General features: G+C 51.3%; 2 protein-coding genes across 14 annotated transcripts in view; both read left to right on the top strand.

Annotated features, from left to right (window-relative positions):
- MACF1 (microtubule actin crosslinking factor 1) overlaps positions 1 to 7457 on the top strand; it is a 222488-nt gene extending 215031 nt beyond the window's left edge. For 10 of the 13 annotated variants that reach the window (XM_059729557.1, XM_059729551.1, XM_014611131.3 and 7 more), the window contains 4 exons: positions 660 to 871; positions 1543 to 1653; positions 3911 to 4034; positions 5818 to 7457. In XM_059729557.1, the coding sequence (XP_059585540.1) occupies positions 660 to 871; positions 1543 to 1653; positions 3911 to 4034; positions 5818 to 6074 (704 nt within the window). In that variant the 3' untranslated portion in view covers positions 6075 to 7457. The remainder of the gene's footprint in view (positions 1 to 659; positions 872 to 1542; positions 1654 to 3910; positions 4035 to 5817) is intronic. The other 3 variants (XM_019498838.2, XM_059729552.1, XM_019498833.2) reach the window with 1 other exon arrangement.
- A 1414-nt stretch (positions 7458 to 8871) lies between these two features.
- The window catches only part of LOC102559054 (bone morphogenetic protein 8B), a 28438-nt gene continuing 13716 nt past the window's right edge, over positions 8872 to 23593 (top strand). The window contains exon 1 of the mRNA XM_059729549.1: positions 8872 to 9310. Coding sequence (XP_059585532.1) covers positions 8887 to 9310 — 424 coding nt within the window. The 5' untranslated portion in view covers positions 8872 to 8886. The remainder of the gene's footprint in view (positions 9311 to 23593) is intronic.

Genomic DNA, 23593 nt, shown 5'->3' with positions numbered 1-23593 from the left:
TGGAGGGCTTTGTGCATGGCCTTGCTCCTCCCTTCTTTGTGAGCCCCGGCGGGTAGGGGGATACTGGCAGCCGCTGATCTTTATTGCATTTCACATCCGCACAACCTGTGGGTGCCTCATTCCTTCCTTCTAGGGGGAAATGGAGACCCTGCAGCTTGTGGAGCTTTGGGATCCAAAATTGTCCTCTGCCCTGTGACTGGTATCTTGGGAAGATTGGGTGCTGGGTGCCAGAGCAGGTTTCACAGGTGTTTTCTTTGGTGCTTTGAAACTGGCTTATGAGTGTCATCTCCTGCTGTGCTAATGTTAACTGGGTTTGGCAAATAAAGACCCCCCCCACCCCCACCCCACCTCCTGGGGCTCAAGTGAAAGGCACAATAGAATAAGCAAAATGGGGCTGTTTGAACTCGGGGACCTCCAGCATTCATCGGAGCCTGACCTGTGAAGTCACCTTGTTGCAGCAGAGTGAGAGTGGTGGCAGTTTTGCTCTGCTATGGCAGGGGTGACGGCGAGGAATCCTTCATGGCTCCAAGGTGAAGAGTCGCATCCGAGCATTGTCTGGCCTTTCTGCCTGGCTTCCTCGAGATAAGTGCAACTCAGGCGAAACCCTTTGGGGTGCACCTTTCCCAGGGCATTTATTGTCCTTGCTCTCTTCCTTTCAGCACGAGGAAGGACCAACCTCGAGCTTCGAGAGAAGTTCATCTTGCCAGAGGGAGCTTCTCAAGGGATGACGCCTTTCCGGTCCCGGGGACGGAGATCCAAGCCATCTTCCCGAGCAGCCTCTCCCACGCGATCCAGCTCCAGCGCCAGCCAGAGCAACCACAGCTGCACTTCTATGCCATCCTCTCCAGCAACACCTGCTAGCGGAGCTAAGGTAGGGCTCCTACTCCACGCCACTCTTTCGCTTTGCTTTCCCTTAGACAACAGACCTGCTGCTCCACCACTCAAAACCCACTCCAGGGACCAAAGGGGCTGGATGGGAGGGGGCTTAGGAAGACTTGGAGAAGCTAACGTGGCTGTGGTGGATGGATGCGTCTGTGCCAGAGCTTAGTTTAAACTGATGCAGGGTTGAGCTCACTGCCCACACTGAAAACTCTTTTCCCCAGTTGTTCGATCAGTAAGGTCTCCCCCACCCCATCTGCACGCAGTTATCTGCAGGATGGGGACTAGCAGAGGACGACATAAACCAGGCTCACAAAAGGGTTGGAGTTGCTGCTTCAGGTTGGCCGTGTTGGTTTTCACTGCTGTGTTCTCCTAGTGGCATTCAAGGTCCATGTGCGAGGAGCGGGCTCACATCAGAGGGCCCAGGAGAACATGAGGATCTGCAGGAGGAAAGCAGTGCCTTTTTTTTTTTTGTCTCTCCTTTTCACCACATCGTGCATTTTTATTTGGTTGTCTGTTTCCTTTAGGATTTATGTATTTTCTGTTTGTTCCCCCCATTGCCCCCTCCCCTACATCCCGGATACTTTTCTGTTTCGTTTTCACTCATTTCCACCTCTTTCCCCCCCTTCTCCCTCCCCTTTCTTTGGATTTTCCATTTCACAGACTCCACATCACTTCTCTCGCTGTTATGACAAACCCTGGTTGGCAAACAGTAAGGCTGGCACCCCTGCCAGGGGCTACGATAATGCCGACCTCCACCTCTCGAGCGCTGAGGTAGAGTATGGCCCTCCTGGTCCCAAAGGGCAGGGACGCTCCTGCCAAAGAGATGTCCTGCTTCCTGTCCCTGTTCAAAGCTTTCCCTTCACAATAGCAGCGCTTGTGAGCACAGCTAATGCTAAGGCTGGTTGCATTTTTCATGGGTTTCTAACTCGGGTTTCAAAAAAAAAAAAAGAAAAAAGTCATAATTAGCATAAAACTCTCTGTGTGAGATGCTGCCTTGCCTGCAGTCAAGTGTTAGCCTGTTTTGGAACAGCTTCAAAAGGGGCACTAATTAGCGGTTTGTTAATTCTGTCATTTTTCCTGGCTTTGGCTGCTTGCTTTTCATATGAAAACTACATGCACGCAGTGAAATGGATTAATGATCCAAGAGACGTAAAAGAGCCGAGTTAACACTTGAAAAACCAGCTCCAGCACGTGTCCGGGATCCGCTCGCACAGAGTTTTATCAACCATGACTCCGACACTCTGCTGTAGCATGTGTGATGAGTCCTGTGTCCCCTCCCCACCGCCCTACCACTGGTGCGAGCCCCCCGCTGCTCCGGTACATATAGGAGACTGCCGCTTCTTGAGGCTTCAGCCTTCACACTGCATTTTCTGGCTTCTGAGGACTGGGGGGCTGGAATTTGAAGCACAGATTTTGGCAATTATAACTTGCCCATCATTTGTCACATCTGAAATACTCAGTGTCCCATTGAGAGTAGCTATAGCGAAGCAGCGGTGTTCCCTGTGAGAAAGGATTGCTGATCTCGCGACAGTGTAAAGGAGGTGTTTGGAAACCATGACCCCTTGTTGTAAGAGATGACTGAGGACCAAGATGAGGTCCCAGAGTGACCTAAAGGGTGAAAGCAGTCCCTCTGTGAGCAACCCAGTGCCAGGGAGAGCTGTCTAAGCGATGTTCCCTTTTGTTAAAGTGAGCGGTGGAGGAGGCTTTAGCGCCCGGGCCAAGGTTTGCTTCGGAGGCGCAGCTTTCTGCCCTCTGCTTCCACTGCCTTCTCCGTAGCTCCAGCTTCACAAGACTTGAGAGAAATGCAAAAGCCGGAGGGGGCCAGTGGAAATCTCTTTGCCTGTTTGTGCCATGGGTTGCAGAGAGGCCCTCCCAGCACTAGGCAGCCATGCATTTTTGCAGTGACCCCAACGCAGCATTGCAACGGGATAGCTGAGTCACTCTGCCCGGTGTGGCTAGCAGTTGCCAGAATCCCCAGACCTGAGGGACTGACCGTAACACCATGGGTTGCTGCTAGTTGCCCTGCAATGACTGGATACGGCCTTAAAACCAACGCTGGGTTTATTTTAGAAACTGAAGCTGCTCTTTCCAGTTGAACTCAGGAGTCCTCTTCTTCTCCGATGTTCTGACTTTCCTGCCTTGCTTTCTTCAGTGTCCTCTTTCTGTGGTGAGAGAAATAGCAGGGGGAGAAAGCTGTGTGTGTTGTGTGTTGCTTTCCCTGCTGTTTATTTGCGGCATCTTAAAGGTCACGGAAAACACCGTAACAGGAAGAAAAGAGCAGGCAGGGTAGGAAGTGGCAGCAGCCTCTTTTGGAAGGGCTCTGTTTTGTGGGTTTGTTCATCACAAGCGTCTTCACTGGTTACCCGAACCGTTTTAATTCTTCCGTGCGTTGGAAATTGGTGGGGTGGGCATGTCTCCACGTATCCTCCGTAGGGTGAAACCCTTCAGCACATAAGTTGGTATGAGATTTGGCACACTTCCACAAATGAAGACATGCAGTCGCCAAAGGAAGGTAGTCTGTAAAATGATCCTGGCTTTAGTAAATTCTGTGGGATTGATTTACACGTGCACACGCACACACACACACATGCACACTAAATTATATAAGGTTTTCTTTCTTTGTGCCTTTTTAGCCCCCAAGCAATACCTGTCTTTAAAGTGGACTACAAATTTCAGGTATTTTTAGCCACAGATTGACAGCGTGTCCACCTTAATGTATTGAGCACAGGAAATGAAAGGTAGTAACTGGAGATGGGTTCAATGGGAGAAATTTGCAAATTAATTGGGGAAATGAGGGAAGCTTTTATCGGCTGTCTTTAATGAACAAAGCCCTCATTGCCATCAGTTTTCAGGGACCTGGACATTTTTTGGACAACAAATGCAGTTTCTCTGTGTTTGCCTTGACCTTTAAGATGGCAGTGTTTGTATGCCAGAATCCTTTTGCCAAGGTTCAGATTTGCCATCAGTATTCACCTGTTTTCCAAGTGGGTAACAGCTAACACTGTGTCTCCATACTCTTCATTCAAAGGTGGCCCCCGCGACAGGCAGCAAGTTGAAACGACCCACTTTCCATTCTAGCCGTACTTCCCTTGCTGGCGACACCAGTAACAGTTCGTCTCCAGTTTCTACAGGTGCCAAAACCAGCCGGGCTGGTAAGTCATAGCCTAAATGTTTTCCCTCTAAGAGACTCTAAACTGAAGTCCTACTTCCCTTCACTGTCATTTCTAGCAATGAGGGACTCTTGATATGCAAGTGTAGGGCCCGCACATAAAATGTGTGATTATGCCTGCTGCTTTATTTATCCGTGTACGTGTAGGAGACCCTCAGCAATTGTCATGACCCTGAGGTGTTTCGTATGCATGATGAGAAGGGTTGTCTTTAAAACTCGTATCTGAAATGATGTAGTTGTGATGGTCCAGGAAATATGTGCAAGGCAAGGATTTCCATCGATGATATCTTCTGTTGGACCAGCTGCATAGTTGGGCTAGATTTAGATACTCTGAATGCAATCCATTCTTCTCCAGTAGGACCTAAGTCATGCATCATGGTGAAATCCTTTGTGGAGGTAGCAGGTCCAATTTTCCGATACCAAATGTTCCTGCGATTAGTAATTCTGTGCTTCAGGAGTGTCCTGGCAAAGTGTTAATCTCCAGAGGTCATCTAGTCCAGCCCCGTGCCTCAGGCAGGATCATCCCCATCCAAACCATCCCATAAAAACTATAATCTAAACTCTACGTAAGATAGCCGTCAATGCCGACACATCACAGACCTACAACAAGTTCCACCTTATGGATCCGGTGCTGGATTAAGAGGAGCCAACCACACTGTTGACTTCTCCAAAGGGTCATAGAAAATGAAGGTTGGAAGGGACCTCAGGAGGTCACATCTAGTCCAACCTCCTGCTTAAAGCAGGACCATCCCAACTAGGTCATTCCAGCCAGGGCTTTGTCAAGCCAGGCCTTAAAAACCGCCGCAGATGGAGATTCCACCACCTCTCTAAGTAACCGATAGAGGGGAGGTGATACTTCCCCTCTATCGGGCGCTGGTCAGACCGCAGTTGGAGTACTGCGTGCAATTCTGGGCGCCGCGCTTCAAGAGGGATGCGGATAACCTGGAGAGGGTCCAGAGAAGGGCCACTCATATGGTTAAGGGCTTGCAAACCAAACCCTATGAGGAGAGACTAGAGAACCTGGACCTTTTCAGCCTCCGCAAGAGAAGGTTGAGAGGCGACTTTGTGGCTGCCTATAAGTTCATCATGGGGGCACAGAAGGGAATTGGTGAGGTTTTATTCACCAAGGCGCCCCCGGGGGTTACAAGAAATAATGGCCACAAGCTAGCAGAGAGCAGATTTAGATTGGACATTAGGAAGAACTTCTTCACAGTTCGAGTGGCCAAGGTCTGGGACGGGCTCCCAAGGGAGGTGGTGCTCTCCCCTACCCTGGGGGTCTTCAAGAGGAGGTTGGATATGCATCTAGCTGGGGTCATCTAGACCCAGCACTCTTTCCTGCCTATGCAGGGGGTCGGACTCGATGATCTATTGAGGTCCCTTCCGACCCTAACATCTATGAATTTATGAATCTATAACCCATTCCAGCGCTTCACCACCCTCCTAGCGAGAGAGTTACTCCTAATATCCAACCTCAACTTCCCTTGCTGCAACATGAGAGCATTGCTCCTTGTTCTGTCATCTGCCACCATTGAGAACAGCCCAGCTCCAAGAGTTAGGAGTTACACTTTCAACCATATAAGTCTCGAGTCAAGAGTTCGAGGAGAGTTGTGCACTGTCATTGTAGAGAGCGATCAACAAGACTGGAACAGCGTGTTCACGGCCCACTCTAGCGGCGCAGAGCTATTGAGTTGGCAGACGGGTACTTGGAGACTGTTGGCTCGTGGGTAGCATCCACGGTGCTCACCGGTGCCTTGATTTCATTACAGATCCCAAGAAAACAGCCAGTCGTCCCACGAGCCGTGCCGGAAGCCGGACAGGCAGCCGGGCTAGCAGTCGGCGCGGAAGTGATGCCTCCGACTTTGACCTGCTGGAAACTCAGTCAGCCTGCTCGGACACTTCAGAAAGCAGCGCGGCGGGAGGCCAAGGCAGCTCCCGACGAGGGCTGGCAAAACCTTCCAAAATCCCAACCATGTCCAAGAAAACTACCACTGCCACCCCCAAAACTCCAGGCCCCAAGAGATAATACTGTACCGACACCCCCTGCGAAAGAAATACAACCTGTGTCCAGTTTTTAACCCTGCTGCGTACAGTGGATGTATATTTATTCTAAACGGGAGAAATTATATTGTTAAAAGTGTAAAAGAATAATTGTGTTATGAAGCTGCCTTATTTGGGGGTTTTTTTGGTTCTTTTTTTTTTTTTTTTTGTAAGTTACTATTTTCATGTGAATATTTATGTAGATAAAATTTGCCGCCTGGTTCCTCCTGTTCACAGAGGGTCCAGACAACTGAAATGTGGGGGGGGGGGGGGAAAAAAAGCAAGCAAAAAAAAAAAAAAGAAACAAAAGAAAAGGTCAAGATGTGAAAGTGTAGAAAAAAAGAAGAAAAAAAGAAAAAAAATTATAAATAGGATTTCTGCGCGGTGCAGGGCCTGACCCTGCTGTATCTTTTAGGATTCTTTCCTAAAGGCGTCTTTGTAAACTTGACTTGCTGTCTCAGCAAGATAAATTATATTTAAGAAAAAACAAAAAAGACCTGAATCGTACAGTGTTCCAGGAACTCTTTTTTTTTTTTTTTTTTCGTAAATCATGGATGCCTCAAATTGAGAAACATGAGGTTGAAGGGGGCGGGTGGGGGGGAGCTTCTGGTTCCATTATTTTTTAAAAGTTCTGTGATTTTACCTGAAGAAAGTGGAGTTTGAATGAATAACATTTGCACACATACCACAGCAAAAAAAAAAAAAAGAAAAAAAAAAAAAGAGTTGGTTACAAATACTGTCCCGGCAACTAGGCTTTTAAAGAACAAATAGCGCTGGGGGGTGGGGGGTTTGGGGGTGTACTTTCAAGCTGTCCAGAAGAGAACACTATTGTGTGACGCTGAGCTACGGTGGTGGTGGGACAAGGAGGGGGGAAGGGGTCTGTCACTTCGTTTCGAGGGTTTTTTAGATGGGCGGTTGTGGGTACCGCGGAAGAGGCGGACTCGTGGTGTTACAGAACTATTTATCTGCATCTCTTTTCCTATTTATTATTTAACTGGTCATTCCACTTCCAGCCAGGCTGCGATCGAGGTGACCTCCGCTCCTAGGAGAAACCTGGACTTACACGCACAGTTGCTTGTCCTTGAAATGAGTCTCACCAGCACACTTGCTAGCAAGCCCTCTCGCTTTTTCTACGCTACTTTTTCTTGGTGATAAAACGAGACACCAACCGACCAAGTGACTGGGCAAAGGGGTGGGGGGAGGCTCTCTGGACTTCCTGTATTTATTAAATATTGTTCCTCTTCAGCTCTGACCATGTTGCTGTGTCATTCTCTCAATTGGTTTAATTGAGGCAGAAACCGAAGCTCTACCAATGAACTGTTTAAAACTAAGACACATTTTTGTATTAAAATTGCTTGCAGTAACAACAGTCGGTCTCGCCTCTTATTTAATCCCAGCTTTACAGGAGAGTCTGGAGTGCAATGGGTTTGTGACACTGGGAAGGCGCGGATGGCTGTCCGGGAGTCTGACGGATGTAGCAAGAGCACCGCAAAAAAGGGTTTTCCCGAGATCTCGCTGCCCCCTTCCTTCTGCAAGGTCTGTGCTTTTGCCCGTGACGTGCCTGCTGTGTGGAGGACCCTCCCATGCATGGTGCCCTCGCATGCAGAGCTTTACTAATCACTAGCAAGCCCTGTTACTTGGCCACAAAGTGAGCTGGGGGGGGGTTGCACAGACGGGTCACAAAGTCTTGACAAAAAAGCAGCTGTGCTGCCCTGCAGAGCACGTGGTAAGTGCATAGCGAGGCACCAAGCCTGCAGAGTCCCCGTTTGAGAGGCAGGACCAGGTTTTTCCTCCCTGAGATGCTCTTGGTTCTCGTTCCTGCCGCGGTGGCATTTGAACTCGCGCTTGGCTGAGGAGAGGACAAGGAGGGGAGCAGTTGGCTCTAGGGTGGAACAACCAAATAGGAAAGGGGGTTGAATTGCACCCACGGAAGAGGCAAAGGGCAGGACTAAGCTGCAGCCTTTTGGCTCAGCCAGGGGCTGAGGTTCGTAGGTGATCAGGGCAAGCCACTCCAGGCTGCAGGTATCACGGGAAGGGAGATGATCGGTACCTGGTAACCTGGGGGTGGCTGCCTGAGGAGGACGTGGGGGCAGGAGGGCTCGGGGGCAGCCAGGCCCCGCTCCGCGAAGGGCAGTACCACACCACACCACCTCCCTGGCCGGGCGCCACCGACGCTGCCTAGTCCAGGTGATCTTTCTTCCTGCACCTGTGTGCACCAGAGGGAGGGATGTACTTTGTCTCAGACTGACACGGCTACCAAAAGCTGTACAAAAAACTAGACCTCTCGGATGCAGCCAGCATCGCGTCCTGCACGCGGCTCGGACACCCCTTGCCCTTTCCCTGCCGCGGGCGGCCTTTGGCCAAAGGGCCAAACGGGGCTTGAGCCGCCGGCCCCGGAGCAGAGCGAGCCTCTGCCCCCGGCTCCTTGCCCGAAGGCTCGAGTCGCCCTTCGCTCCCGGCTGCGGGCTGCTGTCCGTCCTCCCTCCGCCCGGCAGGGCACGCCGCCCCCCCTGCACAAGAGGGCACGTCCCTGAAATGCAGCACACCTCCAACAGCCCCCTTGAGACACTGACACCCCTAAATAGTCACACTTCATCGCTCAGACACGCGCACCAACACCCCCCCGCACAACCCCTAGCTCAGGGCGTGAGGCACACCTCCCCGCCAGCACTGCCCCCCCCCCCCCCCCCAAACCACGGCACACCCCCGGGGCCACACCTCCCAGGCGGGGCGGGGCGGGGCCGGGCCGGGCCGGGCCGGGGCCGGGGCCGCACGGGTTGGCGCGGGGCTGGGGGCGCATGGGGGCGCCGCGGCGGCGGGCGGTGCTGGGGGCGCTGGCGCTGCTGGTGCTGGGGGCGCTGCCGGGGCCGGGGCCGGGGCCGGCCGAGCCCAGCTTCGTGCGGCGCCACCTGCACGCCTCGAGCTTCCTGCAGCGCCGGCTCAGCGCCCGCGAGCGCCGCGACCTGCAGCGGGAGATCCTGGCCGTGCTGGGGCTGCCCGGCCGGCCGCGGCCCCGCGCCCGCGCCCGCCCGCCGGCCCCCGCGCCCGCCGCGCCGCTCTTCATGCTCGACCTGTACCACGCCGTGGCCGGCGCCGAGGACGACGAGGAGGGCGGCGCGGCGCGCGTGTCCCGGCCCGTGCTCACCAGCCTCAGCACCCAGGCGCCGCCGCCCGGGCCGGCCCTCAGCCGCGCCGACACCGTCATGAGCTTCGTCAACCTGGGTGAGTCCCTGCTGCATCCCTCCCTCCTGCCCTGCCCTGCCCTGCCCTGGGAGCCACTGCCGGGATGGACTCCCCCACCCCACCCCTTCTCCCTCCACCTCCGCCTGCACCGGGGGCACACGGGTGCTCTTCCACCTCTACGGCGCCCGCACCCCTTCCCTTCCACCTGCACCGGGGGCACACGGGTGCTCTCCCACCTCTACGGCGCCCGCACCCCTTCCCTTCCACCTGCACCGGGGGCACACGGGTGCTCTCCCACCTCTACAGCGCCCGCACCCCTTCCCTTCCACCTGCACCGGGGGCACACGGGTGCTCTCCCACCTCTACGGCGCCCGCACCCCTTCCCTTCCACCTGCACCGGGGGCACACAGGTGCTCTCCCACCTCTACGGCACCCGCACCCCTTCCCTTCCACCTGCACCGGGGGCACACAGGTGCTCTCCCACCTCTACGGCGCCCGCACCCCTTCCCTTCCACCTGCACCGGGGGCACACGGGTGCTCTCCCACCTCTACGGCGCCCGCACCCCTTCCCTTCCACCTGCACCGGGGGCACACGGGTGCTCTCCCACCTCTAGAGCGCCCGCACCCCTTCCCTTCCACCTCCACCTGCACCGGGGGCACACGGGTGCTCTCCCACCTCTACGGCGCCCGCACCCCTTCCCTTCCACCTGCACCGGGGGCACATGGGTGCTCTCCCACCTCTACAGCGCCCGCACCCCTTCCCTTCCACCTCCACCTGCACTGGGGGCACACGGGCGCTCTCCCACCTCTACGGCGCCCGCACCCCTTCCCTTCCACCTCCACCTGCACCGGGGGCACACGGGCGCTCTCCCACCTCTTACTGTACCCACATCCCTTCCACCTGCACTGCACTGGGGGCACCTGGGCACTCCCCCATCTCTACTGCGCCTGCACCCCTTCCCTTCCACCTGCACCGGGGGCACGCAGGCGCTCTCCTGCGCCTGGGCAGGATGTGGCGGTAGCTGGGGGTAGCAGGCAGTGACAGGGGCTGGGGGTTTAGCCATCCGCACATTGCCCAGCCCCTTAAAGCAAGCTCTTGAAGCAGGAGGGGTAGATTGTTTTCCGTCAGCGGGAGTCGGGTGCGGGCGGCTGAGCTGACCCTGCCCGGCCTTTCCTCTGCCCCTTGCAGCAGCTCACTGGGGAGGTTTGAGAGCATCGGGCGTTTGGCGGGAGGGGAGCGGTAGCAGGGTGCGTTGGGGACCTGGCCCCGCAAGCAGCACCTGCGGGGGAGGAAGGTGCTGACTGTTTGCTGGGATTGCTCTGGGGCGATCTGCCATGTGCGCCGTAGCGGTTCAGGGGCCATGAGAGTCTCAAATACCTGGCACAGGTGTTAGCCTGGGCTAACGGAGAGTGCTGCCTCCTCAGAGACCACCGCTCCACGCGAGCCTCTGACAACAGCCTGCCCTGTCCCCAAGCCAGATCTTCGCTAGAACCGAAGCCTCGCTGCTAAATTTAACTGGGACCCAAACCTCACAAACCAAACCTCGTTACTAACTCCGACCTCGCCACTTTGTTGTGGGGCTGTGCAAAACACTGCCTATTTATAGGTCTTCTAGCTCCAGCATCCTTTGTCCAGATGTAGTCTCCGGCGGCAGCCTGGCTAAGAAAAGCCTTTTCAGAGGCTGGATTGTACTGAAAAGTGGCTGTCCCGTATTTAGCAGGCAGTCGGGCTTCATAAAGAGATTTGTGGTTGGACGTGGGAGAGACGACGGCAAGCGTTCAAAACTCCCTTTCGCTTCCTGGAAGTATGGTGGCAGCCCCAGAAAACAGATCTGCTGCCCTCGCTCTCATCAGGGTGCTTGTTGAGAGCAGCAAAGACAGGAGGAGACACGGCCGCAGAAAGCACTGGCACGCTGCTGGCTGTGCCCCTGCTAGGACAGCCCGGGGTCGGTTTATCCAGGCCTGTCTCTCCTGCCACCGCAAGCCCTGGATCTTCCATGAGAGCGTGCTTCCCACCTTGGCATGCAGGTGTGAGCTTCCCCAAAGGCACAGGCAGGCAGCGACTGCCCTAGAAAGCCAATTTCTTGCAGAAATATCAGGTACTAAAATGGCATGAATTTATACCCCCGTGGTCCTCCAGAAAACAGGATGGAGAGAACTGGGCCATGTCAGGAAGGACTGTGGCACACTACAGGGCTTCTCTGAGCTGGCTTACAATCAAGCAGGGCATTAAAAAGATCCTTGTGGGGGGAAAACTCCCTAGACTTTACATGACAGGGAAGTTGGAGCCTTGTTTGTGCCCTACATGACACACGATGGCACAGGACCCTGCTTCTACACAGGGCCTGAGGATCAAACCTTCTCCTTGCCAGCTACCTCTACTACTAATTCACTCTTATGAGCGCTGACTTAAAAGCAGAGCACCACCCGGAGCCCTGACACGAGCAGGCGCCGCTCCAACTGGAGTCAGTGGTGAGCAGCGTCGCCTACCCCCGAGGGCTCGTTTGAATCTGGGGAGTTTTCCAACCATTCAGCAGACGTGTAGGCCTGTGCTGGGGGACGGATGCTGCTGGAACAGAGCGTGCAGGGGAAAATCTGTGCTCTTCTCCGTCAGCAGCTGGGTGGAACGAGTTCCTGACACTGGAATCGAGATTCAAGAGATGCTGCAGGTTGCTAAACGCTTGCAGGAATCCAGTTTGGCTGGTTACTGCCTGCACCATTTAAACACGCTAGTGACATTTCAGGGAGGCTATCTAACAAGCATCTCTCTTCCTCATGGATAATGTACCCAAGTGGCTGTGAAAAGCCCGGCGGAGCTAGTTAGGATGCAAAGGGCTTGTTTGGAAGGATGAGCAATGGAGCTGGAAAAGAAACGTTAACATCACAGAGCTTGCTCTCTTTCTGGACAGATGGGCACTGTCTCCTTGCCTCTGGTGTAAGCCACCTCTCCTCTTTAAGAAATGCTAAGGCAGGCTGGTTGGACTGCAGCTTCAAAAGGCTTTTATGTAGGAAGCTTCAGTCCAAAGTTTTGAGGGACAAAGGCAAGGGAGAGCCAGGGAGTGGTGACAAACTCTGGCCAAGGATAGGTAGTTTGAACCCAAGCCTGGTAGAGAGTGGTCCCCAGCTCCAAGTCAGTTAATCTGTGGCCGGTTTGTCCTGCTGATCTCAAGGATGGCTGGAATTACCTGGCTTGTAGGTGCTTCACGAGCAGGACAGGTTCGGGCCTTTGGATGCATCAAACACCATTTAATAGGGGGATACAGATGCCCCATGAAAGGGGCTCTCTGCGGGCTCCTTTCCTGCTCCTGCATAACCCAAAACATACTGCACAGCCCCAGGCCTGGAAATGGTGCTGAAGTTGGTGCTAGAAAAGTCCTGGAGTTAACAACAGCGGGAGGGTGTGGGGAGTGGAAGGTGGCCCAGGGCTCCCTGTCCTTTTCTCTGCCACAGGCATCCTGCTTGCCCTCAGGCAAGTCATCAAGTCTCCATGCGCATCAGGGCATAACACAAAATGTGCTCAGAGGCTACAGTAATGAGGCAGCCCCTACACACAGGTTGTAGAGATGGGGTGGGGGGTCTCTACCTGTTTCCTGCTCGGTCTATCAGACCACCAGGGCCTGCAGTGATACATGCGTCAAGGCCATACAAAGCTGTTAGGGGCTCGCCTGGGCAGACCAGGAGGTTTTCAATGTTCAGATGGGTCCATACGATTACCTGGCTGGGGTCACGTGACCCCAGCGCACTTTCCTGCCTGGGGCAGGGGTCAGACTCGGATGATCTACTGAGGTCCCTTCCGACCCTAAAAAAAAAAAAAAAAATCTATGAAATCTCTTATTCTAAGAGCTGTTGTTTGGCAGGGCAGGGCAGGGCAGGGCAGGGGGCTGGGTTTGGTAACGAGAGGTGTCTCAATGGCTGTAAGTCTTTATGATGTACACTGCTGAATAAAGGCAGGATGACAGCCAGAGACAAAGGAAGAATGGTGACAGCACCACAGCACACAGATCACTCAGGCACAGGGTAAAACAGAGACCCTTTTCCAGTCTGTGCCCACACGAGACACTCCATTCACCGGAGGTGTCTCAGCAAGCCATCCCTGCCCGCACAGTTTCCTCTCTGTCCTTACACACCTGGAAAGCAGCGCCAAACATAGGGCACATGTGAGCGAGCACGTGCTGTGGTCACTCAAGGCAGGTCTCCGACTCAGGGGCACCAGTTTGGCTCAGTTCACACGCTGAAGTTTCTCTCTGAAATCTTGTGGGTTAGACCGCTAGAGAGCTTCTAGGAAGAGCAAGACGATGCAAGGGATTGAGATCAGCTCCGCTCCCCTCCAACTCTATTGGGGGCGGGGGGGATGAAAACTCTCTCTCCCCATCACAGGAAGTATAGACTTAATGCTGAAAACTCCCCTATAGTGTGTCCCTATAGTATGTCCATATCGCATTCATAGCATCATACAAAATGAGGGTTGGAAGGGACCTGCAGAGGTCACATCTAGTCCAACTCCCTGCTCAAAGCAGGGCCAGCCCCAACTAGATCATCCCCGCCAAGGCTGTGTCTAGCTGGGTCTTCAAAACCTCCAAGGATGGAGATGCCACAACCTCTCTGGGTGACTTGTTCCAGTGCTTTATGACGCTCCGCTGAGAACAGTCCAGCTCCATCCTTTTTGAACCACCCTTCAGGTAGTTGAAGGCTGCTATTAAATCCCCCCTGTCTTCTCTTCTCTGGACAAAATAAGCCCAGTTCCCTCAGCCTCTCCTCAGAAGTCCTGTGCCTCAGCTTCATTGCCCTCTGCTAGACTCTCTTCACTTTTTCCACATCCTTTCTGTAGTGGGGGGCCCGAAACTGGACACAGGGCTCCAAATGTGGCCTCCCCAGTGCCAAATAGAGGGGAAGAATCACTTCCCTCGACCTGCTCATGTCTCACAGCCCCCCCAAACCCCACATCCCACAGGGACTGTGCGAGAACCAAGCAACGGCACTCTAGCCTTAAACTTTGAATAGCCTCCATGCTGTGGGTTTGTCCAGTCCTTCCTGCTAATTAAAGGTTTGTGGGAGGAGGTTTACCTGAAGTTGCATGCATAATTTGCTGTGCAATTATCCTGCTCGTGCAAGACAAATTGGGCAATTTAATGCTCTGATGAGCAGTCACACCTTTATTTGGACTCTAGTAGATATGCAGTTGTGCACTCGTTTCTGAGCAAGCGACCGCGTTTGCATGGGAGAAAAATAATCCATGCCAGTACACTAGGGTGGTTGTGTACAGAACGGATCCTGTCAGTCGTCCCTTGCAGATGCAAAGATCTACTTGGGTAGAATAGTTTAAAATGAATAAATACATAAAAACTACTAGGTCCAGAACCTTCATCCACCTGAATAGTTGCACAGGGAGAATTTTTCCCTGCTCATTGAATTGGCTATTAGTAAGGCAACCCAATTCACCCAGCAATAATAACTGATCTACTGGTGTCCTACAGAGTTACTTGACTTTCAGAAGGAGACCCCTCTTGAGCCCATAAAAACATGGGGGGAGGGAGCAAACCTGAGTAAATGACAAGTCCTAGCCCTGGCACTGTTATTACACATTAGCTTGAAAAGAATAAGCATTACTGTATTTATTTTAAGCGAGGATTGCCATAATTCCTTCATTCTTGGGCACTGGGACTCTGCAGTGGACCAGCCCTGAATAACATTTGTGTGTGAAGTCTAGCAGTAGAAAAATGAAGTGTTTAAAAGGAAAAGCTGATGGAGAACATTAGCGGTACTAATGGGTGCCCTTAATATGCTATATTTCCATCGACCACGTGCACCAGCACGCACGCAGACCTCCTCTGAGCACCCCTTCCTTCATGCACCGCCTCCACACCCACTGCTTGCAGGGGAATTCACTCGGCTTTGCCTAGGAAAACGCATGGGCGGCTTCTTGTGCCATAGGCCTGTTCAGAACGTTTAAATTTAAGATTCGAGTCACCTTCCTTTCCAAGGGAGGTGGAAAGCTGTCCCAGCCACAGAGCCAGCAGGCAGAGATGCCAAGAGGAAGCTGTCGGAACCTGATGCAGTCCCCAGGGAGTTACTATCCACTCCGGTTATTTTGGGAATGACAGCACTCCGGGAGCAGCCACCCATTTTAATGATTTACTTATGACCCAGGAATTTCAGAGCTGGGCAGTCCAGTCCCTCCCGAGGATAGCTTTGCACTTTGTCATGCTCCGTGGGCAGACCCAGTCAGAGAGAACCAGACTGTGGTTCTCCCTCCACAAACCAGTTTGCTAGTCACGGAAGGACCCACACCCACCTTGATGACCAGGATAGGCTGGTCTGGAGGCATGCATTACAAATTGACTTGGGCAAGACTTTAATGTGACCTCTTTGCAAGCATAGTGTGTTTTAGCTCGTTTTAAAGAGGCGTGAAGTCAATGTTTGCCTCCTTGCTAGTCACAGAACAAAAGCGACCTAAAAAAGCCTCTCCTTCCTACAAGCTGGAGAGCAGACAGGTGTTCTTCAAACCAAGAGCCTTTTTAGTGCTAATGCACAGAAAAGGAGAAGGGCATAGAGCCACGAAACTTGCCCTTAACTCTTCCCAACAAAAGATGTAGCAACATTGACCCCCTGCTGTCAGATACAGAGGGAAGTGAATGGGGGGTCCTCTCTGCCTCTCCCATTTCTTTCCATTATAATAAGCCCAGATGTCACTCTCAGCCATATTGCCTATAGCAAAAAGTGTGGCTTTCCCCACAGATGGGTCATTACTAGTATAATGCATTGAGGGAAATCTCCCCGTTCTTTTCCTGTTTCTCTGCTAACATCCTCACCCCATCTCCGTTTTTGCATTTACAAGCAGTTGCTTGGCATGCTCTCTGCAGCGGCTGTACTGCATACTTACTCTGCATGAAAGCCTGTGTTCCTAGAGACCCACCTTTAGGGCTCATTCCTCACCCCACCCCACAATTATAACAGGTGGTTGTTTGATTCGGAGCCAGTCCAGCCCAGCAGGATGCCTGGCTCTTTAGCTCCCAGCCTCTGCTTAGAAATTTGGGTGGAGCTGCTTCCCTTCCATCCGTTTTAGCAAGTCGGCTTGAGCGCAGCTGAAAGAGCTGGGTGGGTCTGCATGTGGCTGGACATGCTGTTCATAGAGGCCACTTAATACAAGGGAGTGAATAGCAGAGCGATGGGAGATCTTAGGGCAACTGAAGGACTTCCAGCTAATAACTGAAGTGATTGCAAAGAGCTGCAAGTCCTGAGATTGCTATGTTGGGTTGTGAAAAGAATGTGAACTTGAACTGACAGCCACTAGATGTGGGCACAATGATCTTCCACTCAGCATCAACTTACAGGGCAGGGATTCTCTCTCCTCTACTGCTGGCAGGAGAAAGCACCATCAGAAGTGCTGAATACCAATACTGGGAATGGGATCACCCCAGTCCTGCCAGCCATGACCTCCAAGCCAAATCCTAGCAGCAATGAAATACCATCAGAAATATATTTGCCCCACTCCCACCTCTGTCTTGCACCTCCAGCGACTCAGGCTCTCTCCTCAATTCCTTAACTGCATCCCGTCCCAGGGCCTTTCCATGAGTCAAGGCACAGCAGTCCCCAGTCTACGTGCGTGTCCCCTCGCAAGTCTGGCTGAAAGGAGGGATGTGTGTTTCTTGTAGAAGGGTTGGATTTTGGTAAAAGAGACTATCAATTCAGTTCTTCTGTAAAGGAAGGGAGGAGCAGGCAGGAATGTTAACTGAAACACGCTTTCCGACACAAACTTTTTAACAAAGTTATTTTTTTTTCCATGTGGGAATTGCAGTAACTTTCCAGTTTCTTGGAAATACGGGGATGTAAGATGAAGCATTGTGTGTGATCAAACACACCAGAATGTTGGACTTGGTTCTGAATTTTAAAAAGGCCAGACCTTTCTATATAGAGTATTATCATGGACGATCTTTGTCCTTAACGTCCTATTATCCGACAGGTGGAGAAGGGAATTATTTAGGAGGCAAAGCTAAGCACTATGGTTTATCCACCACAATTTGTAACACTGCGGGAGGCACTTATACAATTCCCTCTCTTCTCTTCTGCTTCTGTAGTTTATTTTTTCCTGGTTTCCAGCTGAAGGATGATAGGATCCTTTGCACATCTCATTTAAACGTATTTTAAGATGCTGAATCTTTGATGTGGTTGGATATGCTGGCATTTCCTTTTAATTTAGTGTCTGAAACGGTTATGTGGACCATTCAGGGCCAGCCAGGACTGGTAATTACAACTAGTGTGTAGTTGAGAGAGACACCAAAACATTTATCATTAAAAAAAAAAAAGTGACTAAAAATACCTTTAGTGCAGAAGGGAGTTGCAGGCGTTGCTGTCAGCCCTGCAGAGATTGCTGCATGGGAACAGGTTTAAACGCACCGGAAAGAAAAAAGGCAGAAGCTTGAGGGACTGCAGAGGCAGCCAGGTCCCGGCTCTGCCCTGTCCAGGTGCAGCGGCAGGGGGAGGAGGGTGCTGCACTTGTCCCTGGGAGCGCGTCCTCCCAAAGCTCTTGGTCACCTACCAGGCCAGAGGGGCGATTCCAGCCCTGCAGCTGCGTGAGAAGAGCTGCAGCCTGGCTCTCTCACACACAGCTCCACTTCATCCCCTCAGGGTCTCCCTGTCTGCCTTCCCCCCTGCATTAAAATAACTTGGCTCACGATAAACTAAAGACAGCTTGGAAAACTCAGTGAAGCAGGTCTGTCAGTCCTTCCCCTCTCAGCTATCAACTGGTAAAGACCCCGAGTCAGAAGGAAGGGGAGAGGAAGGGAGAAGTCCCAAGGGGCCCAAGTACGTTGGTTCCCAGGGGGCTGCTGCTCTCACAAAGGAGGAACCACTGTCCCCAACCTCAGCCTCTCCTCCCCGGATGACAGGGCCGAGCAGCAAAGTGCTGCTCCGGGTGCATGGGGATCACCTAGTAAAGAGCCTGGCCCAGGAAAAGGAGTCTCCGTAAGACTCTCTCCACTGTGATTGCCACGGGGATGTTTGATCTGTGCCACCATCCAGGACGAAAAGCATCTCTTCTCTTGCCCTGGGAACGGGAAGGCATTGAAACTGCCCTCAAAGTGCTTTTTGTTGGGGACAGCCACACGCCCGGTGCACTTCACAGCAAACGGGTGCAGAAGCACAGAGGCAGAACTCCTTCGAGTAGGAGTGCCCACCGAAAAAGATAATCGGGACATTAAAAAAAAAAAAAAAAAAAGTTTTGCCCAAATCAAGTTAATTGCTCAGGACCCTTTCTCTAGCACGGTGCCTTGAACTTTAGATGCAGTTTAAGGACACAAATGGAAAACAAGCAATCTACAAGTTTTGCAAGCAATGCCTTTCCCGTCCTTAGAAGTGTCACTGGGGCCTTTCATTCCACAGGGGCCAGCCCAAAGCACTTCATAAAAATGACTGAGCAAACCTTCCAGGCACACCTATCAGCAAAGGTAGGACATGCAACTCACTCCGGGCAGTACCACTGGCATCAATGGGGCCATTCAGAGCAGGAAACATCATACTCGGTGTCTGCAGGAGCGGAGCCATCTCTTTATTGCAGCAAAGCAATAACCAGCATACAGCATAACAGACTGCACTAAGAGGAGAGGAAACTTTTGGCAAAAATACTAATCTTCTGGAAACTGCCCTAGGATCATTAATAATCCCACTACTGTTATTCTCACACATGCATACCAAGACTGGATCTCAAAAGGGTTCATGCATGAACCCCTCCACCCAGCATCATTTATTTGTCTTCAAGAGGAAATGAGTTGTGTCAACTCTGTTCCAGTAAGAAATCAAGGTTCCTGGTAGCCTATGAGTTTGTAGCCTGAAGTTTAGAAGGCTAGACCAGCCGTCCTGTGATACAAGCCAGGCAAGAGGAGTAGCTATTGCTGATAGTCCTGTGGACTTGCCATTCAAACTTCTGCGTTCGGGGATCCCTGAAGACTCCACGTGCATTGTTAAAAGGCTCAAAAGCATTCCCGCAGAGAGGAATTATTATGCACAATTTTCAGACACATAAATGACTCATCAAGGTCCCAGAGCAATATTCTGTAGTAGACTAAATTTAACCCCGGAGTCCTCGCTAGCAGACCTTTGCTGTAGTGACTAGACAATAGCTTGGGATGCTGGTTGAATTGGCCGTAAGCTCGTGTTTAACGTATCCCCAGGTTTCTCTTTGCACTAAGCTTTCATTAAAGCTGCCAGTTTGCCAGTTCTTCTGAGTGACTGTACCTTAGAGGCTTTACTAAACTTTACCTATACTAGGTGGCTTTGCTTTCTCCAATACATAATGCTGGTAATTTTATCCAAAAAATGCCTGGCATGATCTTTGTCGTGAGCCCATGTCACCATTCGCACAATTATCATGTAACTATACATAGATTTACTTCCATCATACTAGCTGTACTGTTTTTCCCCCAGTATTGATGTTAAGTTAATCTTGGAATCGTGGACCAAGTAGCCTTTGTGCCAGTCTACAAAGGAGGCCTGTGTTCTTCAGTCCTCTGATAACTTAGCAATTTATTAAAGCAACTAGCTGGTATTTCCAATTTTCTCCTCTTCCGTCACTAAGCATACATGGAAGCACAGGAACAGGCTTAGCTGACTTCATTTGTTAAAGTATGTGGTAATCACTAGATTGTAGACCGGTGTTCAAGCTTCCCATCACCATTGCTATTGCCTTATTCTTTTCTCAGAGATTGAAGCAACAAGTTAAGCATTTCAGCCACTTGGAATCCTTTAAACGAGCATCCTGTGATCAGAGATGGTTTGGATAGGGACGGTCCTGCCTTGAGCAGAGTGGCTAGCTGAGATGATCTCCTGAGCTCCCGCCCAGCCCTCTTTCTCTGTGTTTCTAGGATGCCTCATCTTCATTGACTTTCCTTCTATACTTGACTACCTCAGTATTTCTGCTTGGTTCAGCCCTTGCAATATATAAACTGAAAAGTTTCTCATATGCTCCGAATCCTTTACAAAGGAAGAATGCCCCTTACTTGGAAGGGGACAGGACTGAGCCGTGAGAAAAACACCCTTTTCAGATGGTTGAGGTCTAGGAGTTCTTTGCATTGATGTCAAAGTCTGACATTTTTTAGTCACAAGCCACCAGGAAATCCCTTGAGTTAATCAGTATATTTCAGAAATGCTATAATTAGAGGATTACACTCTGTTGGATTTGCATTCTGCATCCAGTGATTGCACACCCAGCACATGCCGGTGATTAGCAAGTCATTTATTTTTCCACTCACCACATAAAGGCGACCTCCAAAATAAACTCACTGCAGATTTCCCCGTGAGGAGGAAACAATCTTGGTCTTTTTTTAAACATTGTTTTCAGTTGTACCAGAAAAAAAGCCAACAAAGTGCATTAAAAGGTGCTTACGGACCTGCATGCATAGTGCCCATGTTAATTCTGCATACCTGTGGAAGCACACGCACTCATTCAGGGGCCTGTCTCTAGACAGGAGGAAGCCCCATGGGAACCGTAGCTTGGGGAATAGTCATCATTCTCCTCCTGGAGACCTTTAGTTAGATCTAGGCCTGCCCTGTAAGGCTAGATTGGCAAAACTATGTCTGACCATGAAGTGTGTGGAAGGGGGTGGGTGGATAGACCCACCTCTAACCGTCGTGTCCATGCTGGCAAAAGCCCCCGAGTGGGCACAGCTTATGCTGGTAAATGGCAGATACTGCTTACGTCATTTATGGAAGTGGTGTAAACCTGTGGGGGCCAACCTTTTTGGCAGGCGTGCTACAAATTAGCTCTGCACCCTCCCCAGGTGCCACTCCAGTCCACTTCCTCCGCTTCTTTCTCTGGGTTTCCTGCCCCATCTGCTGCTCTGCTTCCTCCTCCACCTGCCACTGTGCTGCTTGTCCCCTCTGATCTACTGGCGGGCCAGACATAGGCCACCTGTGGCACCCACGTCCCAGCATGGTTTAAATTGTCCCAGCAAGAGAACTCCTTCGGCATCTGCACCAGGGGACCCGTCTCTGCTACATGGAGCAGCTCTAGAGATCTGCTCTGTCTCTTGTTGCAGAGGGTGAAAAGAAACCATTCAGCAAAGGATTAAATTAAATTTGGTGAAAGTTTCACAATGAAAGCGATTGGAGGCGGCAGCCAGCCATTTTTTTCAGCCTTGCAACTTAATGTTCCAGAAACCATAGACTGTTTCTGCCCTCCTGCAAACAGACACATTCATAAGCCCATGCTAAAGCTTTAGCCTCAGTGATGTAAAGCCCAGCTCTCAGGGAGCTTGAAAAGCAGAATTCAGTGTATTATCACACATGGGGCAGAAACCTGTATGCACAGGTACACACACAGATGTGGCACACACGCACAATCCCCTCACGTGAGCACCGAGAAATCTGAGCATCAGTCAGCCGCATTGTAGCCCTGCGGAGAAATGACCCCAATCCCACTTGCACATACACCTGCAGATACACTGCTCGTGCTCACCGACTGTGCAAGGCCTCAAATGCAACCCAGACTTGCTACAGTAGGAATAATCTATGCAGGTGGTTGTGTAGAGAGATTTCCAGGTTAGGAAGCATCTGCCTATAGCTACTATAACATTTGTCTCATGGGTCCCTAGGCTGCAATTCCTAGCGTCCACATGCTGCTCCCACCACGTGGGCTACTAAGGAAGGAGTACCTCGCTGAGCCGGCACTTCTGAAGGTCAGAGGTTTGCTGATATGTGCCCAATCCCCCCTTACACGTACACAATAAAAAAAAAAAAAAATCACTATGGATCGAGATGGCTTCTCCAGAAAAGCTGCGTGTGTTCACTTGTTTTAGGCCATCTTAGGTTGCTGCTTCAGAGCTGATCTGAACTGTTGCAATGCACTACACTCAACTGACTTTGAAGCAAAACTGCAGCGCTGGGAAACACCCAGCTGGATTTTCACATTTCGCCGTGTCCTTGCTCCGTTACCACAGAGACCTCCTTGATTTTGCCACAAGAATTCCGGCTGCCCTTCCCTGAAGGCATGTTTATAAATCAGATATGACAAATCTAAAGTATTCTGGTAAAACCTCTAATTGCAGATGTTTATATAGTTTTTCTAAGGCCTTGGTATGGATTTTATTAGTAAGTCGTTGATGCCGTTTCTGTGTTTCTTGTCTGTTGTTTCTATATAGGAGAACTCATAAGGGAGCAGCCATGCCTAGGACTGTACTCATAAATAACCACAGCTGAGAGTAGAGGGAAAAAATAGAAAGGTTGCCGCTGTACATTATAATTTTCTTGATAGAAATTCAATTAAGCTAACCAGACAAGGTTGTGTTGCTGTTGGGTTTCATATATTCCAGCTCTTGTCCAAAACCAGCACACGGCAGATTTCCTGCGAACAGAGCTCTCAAAAGCAGTAACGTTTCCTCGGTTAAATACTTGATGTATTTTCATATGAGAAGCAAACACGAGAACTGCAGTGCTTCGAGTTGCAGGACTTGCTACACCCAGTCCAGAAAGCAGTGGGGCCAGTGACATGTTTAAGGTCTTCTGATGGTCAGGGGCAGAGAGATACGTGACCCCACTGGAAACCCAGCACCCTCTGCTTTGAGGTACATACCATTTGTTGATCGAGGCAGGCAAGACCTCAGCTATCGGCATTTTGAATTCTTGCTTCTCCCTTCCCTAACTTGAATTCCAGCATCATTAAAGAAGCAGGGACCAGGCTGGGGATCAACAATTAATGTAGTAAAACGTGCGACAGGCAGCAGCAAGGCAGAGAGAGACAGAGCAATTTTTCTGGCCTGTCACCTCGCAGGGGCTGGGGCACAGAAAGCAAATTTCCTATTACTCAATGGAAAGCAGCATGTACTGATGTGCAGCTGTAGCTCGGGCATCAGCGAGCTTGGAGCTCAAACCTTTCAGTCGGTATCACATTGTTTCCAGAGGGCCTGTCTACACGGAGTTATGTAGGAATAGCAACTGCTCTTTAAATTCACCCCCCCCCATGTTTGCTATGTAGAGATCCAACTCTAGCTACTTACAGGAGGTAAGTGGAGAAGGGAATTCTGCCTCCTCACCTGAGTCAGAAGGCCAGGTAGATATGCACCTTCATAGACTAACTAAATAAGATATATATGACAGCACAAGCTGTCTTGAACTTAAGTTCATAGATGTTAGGGTGGGAAGGGACCTCACATCATCAAATGCTTTGAAAGGAGGTGCAAAAAGCAGAGTATAAGGAGAGAGAAATTAGAAAATAAAAGACAAAGTGGGGGGAAGAGCAAGCAATACGGGGGAGAGGGGCCACCGGAGTCTCACTAGTTGACAGCTGTGCAGTTGAACCCTCCGAGGCAGAGAAGGACCCACCTAGACCCAGCA

Source organism: Alligator mississippiensis, chromosome 6 (assembly GCF_030867095.1).
Source record: "Alligator mississippiensis isolate rAllMis1 chromosome 6, rAllMis1, whole genome shotgun sequence".
Lineage (NCBI taxonomy): Eukaryota > Metazoa > Chordata > Crocodylia > Alligatoridae > Alligator > Alligator mississippiensis.
This window is presented reverse-complemented; position numbering and strand designations above follow the sequence as displayed.